The sequence below is a fragment of the Pyrgilauda ruficollis genome, unplaced genomic scaffold (assembly GCF_017590135.1).
Source record: "Pyrgilauda ruficollis isolate IOZ18807 unplaced genomic scaffold, ASM1759013v1 scaffold26, whole genome shotgun sequence".
NCBI lineage: Eukaryota > Metazoa > Chordata > Aves > Passeriformes > Passeridae > Pyrgilauda > Pyrgilauda ruficollis.
Window position 1 is genome coordinate 7574488 of NW_024523933.1, and position 10233 is coordinate 7584720.

At 47.3% G+C, this 10233-nt stretch overlaps 1 protein-coding gene across 1 annotated transcript; it reads left to right on the forward strand.

Moving 5' to 3' along the window:
* Window positions 1-5684: 5684 nt before the first annotated feature.
* Window positions 5685-8555, forward strand: SLITRK5 (SLIT and NTRK like family member 5). The gene has a single exon (XM_041471261.1). The coding sequence runs from the start codon at window positions 5685-5687 to the stop codon at window positions 8553-8555; it is 2871 nt and encodes a 956-aa protein (XP_041327195.1).
* Window positions 8556-10233: the final 1678 nt, after the last annotated feature.

The window sequence follows — 10233 nt, forward strand, 5'->3', positions numbered from 1 at the left end:
ATTTTTCCTAGCCTTTGCTCAGTGATTTTCATTCAAGTGGACACTATCTCATCTTCATCTTCAAATTTAACATTTTTACTGCACTACTGTTAAAAGTCTTCACTTCTTAACATGTTTTAGCGTGTTACCATGAAATTATTTCAACAGTTTCTTTGTCTTTCATAAGGAGCATCTATCCTTCTGTTCCAATGTATTTCATTCAACAAGTTTGGAACTTCCAAATTTCTGTTTTCCCATATCTGATTCCACTTGATAGATCAACTCTTCCTGCCAATGTTATAAATTGAAGTACTATAGAAAGAGGGTAGACCTGAACACTTACAAGCTGTACATATAATGCATGTATGCCTTATATGCTTTTGTTGAACTATATTTACTCTTGCTCCATCCTCACTCAGGTCCCTTTACTTGTATTCCATATGAGGATTATATTAATTATTTCCAACTTTCTTCCTGAGTATTTCAGTTTAAAGGAGTTTAGGATTTCCCAGTAGTAGTAGTGAAAGGTAGATGAAAAATAAATTAGCAAGAGGCAACACTATAATAAATCTTAAAAAAAAATCACAAATTTAATATTATTTACTGTTTGATGTTTCTGATTTGGTTTAAAACGACAGTTCTAGTACAAATATTCAGATATAACTTTTCACTGCCAGAAATTATTTTGGACTAAGAATAAGAATGAATGGAGCAATAGCATGATAGTTCTACACTAATAACTATTTAAATCTCCCACATGCCACTAAAACCATCTAGCAGTGTAACAACTTGGAAGTAAGATTTTATTAAATCAGACTTTCTACTTATTGTGCTTTTTAATATCTCAGTAGTACAGGATCAGAAAAATTAAACTGAAATATATCTACAATGTTGACTTTAACATGATAGTTTTTAACATGATTTCAGAGTTATGAAATGACAACTTCTCCAAAACAGTTTCAAGAAGGAGTTAAGCTCTAAGGTTATGTAAAATATCTTTCTCTGTTATGAATAAAAAAGTATTTATGTGTGTCTAATTTTGTGTGTCAGAGAGAAAATAGCATGAAATCACAGGCAGATGCTATAAATATGACAGGCCTAAAAAATGCAAGCATATATGCATATAATCCCATATATTCAAAATGCAGAATTATTAATTCAAAAGAAATACATTTTTCAAAAATAGTGAGGCCATAAGAAACTCCTGTAAAACTTCTCATGATCTGTTCAGTATCTGTGATTTTTTTGTTCCACTATCATAAATTCCATGTTGCATATTAGAAAAGCTTAAAAGAGCGTATGTAGGTGGCAAAACAAAAGTGTATGGGATGTGGTTTGACATTTTTTCCTGACTGAAAGTAGCACCTTGGAATACAATCCAAAGCCATTCAAAACCTTCCATTAATTAACTGGGTTTGCATCAAAACAGGAAAGTCAGTGATCCTTTAAGACTATAAGTACTTTGTCCCACTGAGAAGATTTCCAAGAGCTTCTACAAGTCCAGGAAAATTACCTGGTTCATGTAAGAAATTTGTGTTCCATCCAAAAAACAGATCTTGCTTATTTCAGGCCTAGGGAAACAAGATTTGAGTCACACTCCTTTTATGTTTGCAGAGAAGATGAATATGCCTTTTAGGGAAGGCTGAGCATTACAAAAAAGACTATTTTTAGAAATAATTTTGGGTTTAGCATGTTGGAATGTTAAGATATGAGTTAACAGAGGTCTGCTGAAGATACAGATGTGCAGAAATCACATACCACAGACAGAGTATTGTTCAATGCTTACACGGGAACAGGAAAAACAGAGGGACAAATACATGTGGCATTACCTTTGAGTTAAAGCTGGATTCCAACCTCTGTGCTGTGCACATGGGGTGTGTTCCATGTGTTCCTGTGTGCATAACACCATTACATCTAATACATTTATGTACTATGTACTACTAGATTTATGTACTACAGTCTAGACAGCACATAGCAGCAATTAATACACAAATGCAAACACGTGCACATCTTTGCACGTATGCAATTATACCGCCTTCTGTTTTTTTGGGTTTAAGATCAGCCAAACACGCAATTTCCCCGAAAATAAAACCCGAATCTTAATTAAAAAAAAAAAAAAAAAAAAAAAAAAAAAAAAAAAAAAAAAAAACCAAAAAAAACAAAAAACACCATCCCCAGAGCTACAGCCAGCCTTGGCACCGAAATACCCTCTGTGGTCCGCATGCACACCTAATAACGGCGGTTATCCCCCGGGGAACAAAGGGAACGCGGTCGCCGAGGAGTCGCCTCCTCCGTCCCCGCCGCGGCCGCTCCCGCCGAGCACCGCGCCGCGCGGGAGCCCGCGGCCGCCTGGAGATCCCGGGAGCGCGGCCGGCTCCGCGGGCCCCGGCGCTGCCGCTGCGAGCGGCTCGGCGGGCATTGTGGGGCGGACAGAGTCTCTTAGATGCTGTTGTTGTATCCGTGCCCCGGCTCCCTCCTCGACCCACCTCTGGGGTGGGCAAAGGAGAAAAGTGAAGCTGAACGGTTCCGACACACGCCCGCGTCCCCGATGTCGGTGAATGCGCGTAGCGAAACCCCACACTTTGTTTCACCGCGACTACCCAATTCCCCGCGGTCCCCGCGAATGCAGCGGAGGCTCCCGCACACCGAGCAGCGGCAGTGGCGACGGCCGCGCCACCGGCTCCCGCCGCCCCCTCCCCGCGGCTCCGCTCCGCGCCGCCCGGCCGCGGCCAGCGAGCGCTACAGGAGAGGGTGGGACAGCTGCGGACCTCCGCCCGAGGGGTGCGGGCAGCGGGAGCGGCGTCCAGAGCGGTGGAGGAGCGGGATGGAAGTTGGAGCGTGCGGCGAAAGTGCGAGCGCAGCCCTGGGGTGCGTGGGGCGGAGGAGTGGCGGGGCGGGCGCGCCGCGCTCGTATCGGCATGTGTGTGCCTGCGTGTGCCCGTGCGCTGGGTGCCAGTGCGGGCTGGCTGCGCGACGCCCCACGGGGCCGGCTGCTGCCGCTGCCGCCGCCCCGCCGTCACCCGGGGACACCCGCCCCGCAGCGCGACCCTCGCCGCGGCCCCTGCGCTCCCGCCCCCCGCACCCTGTGTGAGTGTGAGTGCGCGGCGCGTGTGGCCGCGTGTGCGCGCCCCGGAGCGCGCGCCGTGCCTCGGCGCCGCCTGCGTGCGGGGGGTGCCCGCGCGCGCTCCGCACCGAGCTCCCCGGCGCTGCCATCCTCGCCTCCGCCGCCCCGGCGGCTCCGCGCAGCGCCCGCGCAGCGGGTCGGCGTCTTCATGGGCTGCCACCATGCTTGGGCCCTGGAGATTTCGGGCGAAGTAAGTACCGGGCTTGACTTTTTCTCTCGCTCTCTACATTTTTCGTTGCTTTCCGCCCCCAGTTCCCCGCCGTTTGCCCCCCTTCCGCGAAAGCCATTTCTCCCAACTCGGGGTGCTGCTCAGTCGGGTGGCAGTGTCCGGCTGGAGCTGCTCGCTCGCTGCTGCTGTCGGCGGTACTGAAAGCTGCTTCCAGCCGGATATGCAGTGCGGTAATCTAAGGGTTGAACTCTTCGGGGGGAAAGAAAAAAAAAAAAACAAAAAACACCCCCTGCCCCCCCTCAATCTGAACCTCTGTAGGGAGCTGGCGAACAGCAGCACACAGTCATCACAGAGGGGTTTCCAGGGCGGGATTGCAACCTTGCATATAGCCAGCTACAACTTTATTTTCTTTACCTCCCATCCCCCGCCTTTTTTTTTTTTTCTTGTCAGAGAAGGGGGAAAGGGAGAGGGAGGGAAAATTGTATTTGCCTCTTTTGCTAACCATAATTGAATTAAAGTTGTAAAATGCCTGGGAGTTTAACACTGACCGGGCAGGTTTTCAATAGGTTGTCATTGTGGGGTTTTTTTTTTTCTTCTCCGAAGAACTGTTGGTTAATGGATGAATGGATCTGATCGAGCTGAGAAAAAATATGCTAGATACATGCCTTTGAGTAAGATTTCTGCTGCCTTTATGCAGTGAAGCCTTTTTGCTTTGAGTAATTCCAATCCAGTTGACGTCTGGTCAGAATTAGAGAGATTCACTGAGACTTCCGATTTCTTGCTGCATGATTGCCTTTGCTGCAAGTGCTAGTTTTGCAGCCTTGAACCTGATGCCACAGGAGATGTCTTGCAGTACTGAGACTTCTCGTTTTTTAGGATGCGTTCCTCCAAACCAGAGTTGTGTCATGAGGATTGGAGCTCTGAGGTGGACGATAGAAAATGCAAGCCTGGTCCAAGATCCCAGCATTTAAACCTGATGATTTATTAGTCTTCCCCTACCGATACACAAAATGCATTTATTTTCCCTATTCATATTGCTTTTAGACTAGTAGAAGTAGAAGAAAGCCACAAGGAGTCAGAAAGATGGCAAAAAAGGAAAGGATTTTTTTCCAGCTAGGTGGAATTCGGACATTAAATTACTGACGTAGGTCAATGGTAGGGTTTCCCTTCTACCCTCCTTGGCTTTTAATCAGCCTGGGTGTCTTCTTCCCTAAACGATGAAGAGCACTGACAGCCATCGCTGCTTATAATCAGTAACTCTGATGTTTGGAGTGTTGGCAATGAGATATTTTCATGAGACCTATTTAGATCTCTCCACTTCTACCAGGCTAGTTTTGCAGAACATTGGGAATAAGCGCTATGTCAGATATGGATGAGACTCCGAAGATGACCTGCATGTTTTACATTTTTCACAAATTTTGGGTGAGTGGTTAAAACATTTCTTTTGAGAGTATGTGTGTGTGTGTGTGAGAGAGAGAACAGGAGACTTCTGCTTGAAATGAGCTCTATTACATTGTGTATAACTTGGGAGGGGATCACATATCAATTAATATTATTTGCTTGCATAAAGATACACCATTTCCATAATTGAAGAGAGCTGTTAAGAGAACTGAAGTAGGAGGTTAATGTATTTAATCTCATTACAGAAGAATTCCTGCACAAAAGTCATCTGGGGGTGCGCGCGTGTGTGCATGTGTGTGTGTGCGCGCGTGTGTGCATGTCTGTGTGGGTGGGTGTGTGCTTTGTAAATGTACAGCTAGGAAAAAAAACCACCAGCATAAAAGAGTTTTAAAAAATGTGTGATGTGGAGAATGTGTCAGTATTCCCTCTGTTGAATTAAGATGCCATTTTCAGCACTGAGCATTTTTCTTTGGATTCCTACCATGGTATTTCCATCACCGGTTTAAAATCAAGGTAAAAGGAGGGGAAGACCTTGATGCACTGGTTCAGCAGGGAGGTTCTGAAGGGGAGAGGGAGCTGGGTAAGAGGGGAGGTGGGAAACCTCGTAAAATGGTGTTTCTTTTCTCTTAAATTAGAAACGTGAAACTGAGCTGACAGCCATTTTATGTATATTTATGGGGCTGGTTGTGAAAAGGAAATCCAGAGAAGCATTGAAATTCACCCCACACTAACAGAACCAGAGCAATTCCTACTGTGACCTCACCTTTTTAGACACTGCAGGCATTTGACTCACAAGGAGTTGCCTATCAACCCTTTAATCAAGGCATGTCATCCAGTTTCCAAAAGTGTGGGAATTAGAAGTGACAGGAGAGGTTTTTTTGATTGGTGAACAGTCCATTCTCTACCCTACTGAAGACACATATAAACTTTGTTTCCATTTCAAATGTTATGGGGCTACCCTATTATGCTACCTTTTTTTTTTTTTTTCTCCTTATCCTTTTAGGAAATAAAATGTATGCTTGCTGCTCTACAGTAACTTTGGAACAGGACCTCAACAAAAAAATGCATATCTGGATGCTGCAGACGATCGCATTTGCTTTAACATCACTAGTCCTTTCCTGGGCAGAAAGCATCGAGTATTATGGGGAAATCTGTGATAATGCGTGTCCTTGTGAGGAGAAGGACAGCATCTTAACAGTGAGCTGTGAAAACAGAGGGATCATCAGCCTCTTTGAGATCAGTCCACCAAAGTTCCCTGTTTACCACCTCTTGTTGTCTGGGAACCTTTTGAACAGGCTGTACCCAAACCAGTTCGTCAATTACACGGGGGCTTCAATTTTGCATCTGGGGAGCAATGACATACAAGACATCGAAACTGGGGCCTTTCATGGTCTGAGAGGTTTAAGAAGGCTGCACTTGAACAATAACAAGTTGGAACTTTTACGGGATGACACTTTCCTTGGGCTAGAGAGTTTGGAATACCTACAGGTCGATTATAATTATATTAGCGTCATTGAACCCAATGCCTTCAGCAAACTGCATTTGTTGCAGGTGCTGATTCTCAATGATAACCTCCTCTCCAGTTTGCCCAACAACCTTTTCCGTTTTGTGCCCTTAACTCACCTGGACCTGAGGGGTAACCGGCTGAAGCTGTTGCCCTATGTGGGCCTCCTGCAGCACATGGATAAAGTGGTGGAGCTGCAGCTGGAGGAAAACCCCTGGAATTGCTCTTGTGAGTTGATTGCTCTAAAGGATTGGCTGGACAGTATCTCATACTCCGCTCTGGTGGGAGATGTGGTTTGCGAGACCCCTTTCCGCTTACATGGTCGAGACTTGGATGAAGTCTCTAAGCAGGAGCTTTGCCCCAGGAGGCTCATCTCTGATTATGAAATGAGACCTCAGACACCATTGAGCACTACAGGGTATTTCCACACTACCCCGGCCTCAGTCAACTCTGTGGCCACTTCTTCTTCAGCTGTTTACAAATCTCCCTTGAAGCCCCCCAAAGGGACCCGCCAACCCAACAAGACAAGGGTGCGCCCCACCTCCCGCCTGCCCTCAAAAGACCTGGGATACAGCAACTATGGCCCCAGCATTGCCTACCAGACCAAATCCCCGGTGCCTTTGGAGTGCCCCACTGCCTGCACTTGCAACTTGCAGATTTCTGACCTGGGCCTCAATGTCAATTGTCAGGAGAGGAAGATTGAGAGCATTTCTGAACTGCAGCCCAAACCCTATAATCCCAAGAAGATGTATTTGACGGAAAACTACATTGCGCTGGTACGCAGGGCAGATTTTGTGGATGCCACTGGGCTGGATTTGCTGCATCTGGGCAATAATCGGATCTCGGTCATTCAGGACCGGGCTTTTGGGGATTTAACTAATTTGCGAAGGCTGTACCTGAATGGGAACCGGATCGAGCGGCTGAGCCCAGAGCTGTTCTATGGGCTGCAAAGCCTGCAGTACCTCTTCCTGCAGTACAACGTCATCCGGGAGATAGAGGCAGGCACCTTTGAATCTGTCCCCAACCTTCAGCTCTTGTTTTTGAACAACAATCTGCTGAGGTCTTTGCCAGGGAACATTTTTTCTGGTCTGTCTCTCTACAGGCTGAGCCTGCGGAGCAACCACTTCTCCTACCTGCCGGTGAGCGGGGTGCTGGACCAGCTGAAATCCCTGCTGCAGATCGACCTGCACGAGAACCCCTGGGACTGCACCTGCGACGTGGTGGGCATGAAGCTGTGGCTGGAACAGCTCAACACCGGTGTCCTGGTGGATCAGGTTATCTGCGAGTCGCCTAAGAAGTTTGCCCAGAGCGACATGCGGACCGTCCGGGCGGAGCTGCTGTGCCCCGACTACTCGGACATCGTCGTCTCCACGCCCACGCCGTCCCCGGGCCAGCTGCCAGCCAGGACCACCCCCTCCTCCTCCACCGTGCGCCTCAATGGCACGGTGGCGGCGGCGGGCGGCTCCGCGCCCGCGGGCGGCGCCGGCGGCAGCAGCTCCTCGGTGCCGCTCTCGGTGCTCATCCTCAGCCTGCTGCTCGTCTTCATCATGTCAGTCTTCGTGGCGGCGGGGCTCTTCGTCCTGGTGATGAAGCGGCGCAAGAAGGGCCAGGGCGACCACGCCAGCGCCAACAACTCCGACGTGAGCTCCTTCAACATGCAGTACAGCGTCTACAGCGGCGGCGGCCACCACCACCACCCCCACCTCCAGCAGCACCCGCCCCACCGCGGCGGCGGCAGCGGCGGCGGAGGGGGCGCGGCGCTGCCCAAGGTGAAGACCCCCGCCGGCCACGTCTACGAGTACATCCCGCACCCCCTGGGCCACATGTGCAAGAACCCCATCTACCGCTCCCGGGAAGGCAACTCGGGCGAGGATTACAAAGACCTTCATGAGCTCAAGGTCACCTACAGCAGCCACCCCCTGCCACCCGGGGGAGGCGCGCCGCCGCCCCCGCCGCCTCCGGCGCCCGGCGGGGAGGATGCGCCGGCGCGCAGCCCCGCGTACAGCGTGAGCACCATCGAGCCGCGGGAGGAGCTGCTCTCGCCGGTGCAAGACGCCGATCGCTTTTACAGGGGCATTTTGGAGCCCGACAAACACTCCCCCTCCACGCTGGGTACACCCGGCTCCACCCTCCCCGACTACCCCAAGCTCCCCGCCGCCTACACGTACTCCCCCAACTATGACCTTAGGCGTGCCCACCAGTACTTGCACCCGGGGCCGGGGGATGCCAGGCTCCGGGAGACGGTGCTCTACAGCCCCCCGAGTACTGTCTATGTAGAGCCCAACAGGAACGAGTATCTGGAGCTAAAAGCAAAACTAAACGCAGAGCCGGACTACCTCGAAGTGCTGGAAAAACAGACCACATTCAGCCAGTTCTGAGAAACAGCCCCCCCGCCCCCCGTCCCCTCGCCAGTCTCAGCAGCTCCTTCTCTAGAGTATTTGTATTTAACAACCACACGCAAAACAAAGAAACGTAAATGCTGACCTCCCTATACACACACACCTCGCCCCCCTCCTCTTTTTCCCCCTTTAATTCATTTTATTGTAGGGTGAAGTGCCTTGGCACAGGACTTTTCAGCTTCGGGGAATGATTCTGAAAGGGTGTGCTGTTCAGTTTGGTTTGGTTTTGTTTTTTTTTTTTTTTTTTATTTTTTTCTCTGTTACTGCATTTGGAAGTCGGAAACCACCTATTGTGTAAAATGGGCACAACACTGGCGTTGTGCCGATGTCCATGTGTGTTTGAGGAAGGTGGCAGGAGGTTCTATGCTTTCTTGTCAGGTCACATTCAGGTCCTGCTTTTTTTTTTTTTCCCCTTGTTTTTTTTTGGGGTTTTTTTTGCTTTTGCTTTTTGTTGTTTATTTTTTTTTCTTTTGCAGGCATTCTTTATTTTAGTTTTCTCTATGGTTGAAGAGTACAGCGCACATTTTCCCCTTTTAGCCATGGGTGAGTCTAAATGGCTTTTATGGAGAGATTAGCACACCCCGACTTTAATACAAGGTTTCCTTTTTTTAAGGATGTGTTTGTATACTTTCTGGACTTTTGAATTAAAAAAAAATATATATTATGATCTTTAAAGGGATCACTGTAGATGTGGACAAATCATTAAAGAGTGCAGAGATATATGATCCATAACTGCTTAGTGGAAATAACTTATTGATGAAATATAAAAAAATATTTTATTGTAGCACCTATTTTTATATGCACATTAGCATTTCTCTTTCCTTCACTATTTTAGGGCCTAATCTTGCAAATTTTTAACTCACTTGAGTATCTCTATTTGTGAAAGAAGTCCCAGCTTAGGCCTTCATCTTGCAGGCACTTAAGCACATGAACAACTTTACCAATGCGTGTAGTTCTGGAGACTCACTCATTGGGCAAAGTTTGTCAAAAGTCCAAAAAATTAGGATAGAGGATGCAGAATTCTTCTTAAAAGTAAAAATACTGGAATGTTTGAGTGTTTTGTTTTCTGGGGTATTTTGTGGGTTTTTTTTTTTTTTTAGGATGGGGTCCAAAGGTTGTGGATTGCTTTAAAGTATTGCACTACAGTGAGAGCTTTTTTCCCAAATCTGATATAGTATCAGAAAGACGTTTTAAATCTCTATAGATAATGCCAGTTATGACCAAATCTTAACAGACAATCTGAGACATAAAATCTGATCACAATAGGAAAAAAACAAAAAATCATGTTTCTCTATTGAAAAAATGCGTCTTTCAGCAACGTCCTGCTCAGGAGTCTGGTTGGGCAAACTAGTGAGGGACATGTAGAAGGCATTCATTTTATCAGTAAAAAAAGTTTCATTTTTGATTTGTCAGTTTCATTTTTTCTTTTTTTTTTTTTAATTTTGTATTAGTTAACCAAAATATAATGATTTTGCAACTGTTGTAGCCAGTTTATGATTGTTTAGTTGAGTACAATTGCACTTGTACAGATCCACATGTTTACTGGCATCCTGAAAGACCAAATGATGGACTTTACACATCTCTATAAAATGTCTTTACCCCTTTGGGCAGCAGGCAATGGCAAGGATATTCATAAACACAGCATCACTGTAAGATG

Coding starts and splice junctions, on each gene's coding strand:
- SLITRK5 (XM_041471261.1), top strand. CDS start 5,685: ATGTATGCTTGCTGCTCTACAGTAACTTTGGAACAGGACCTCAACAAA.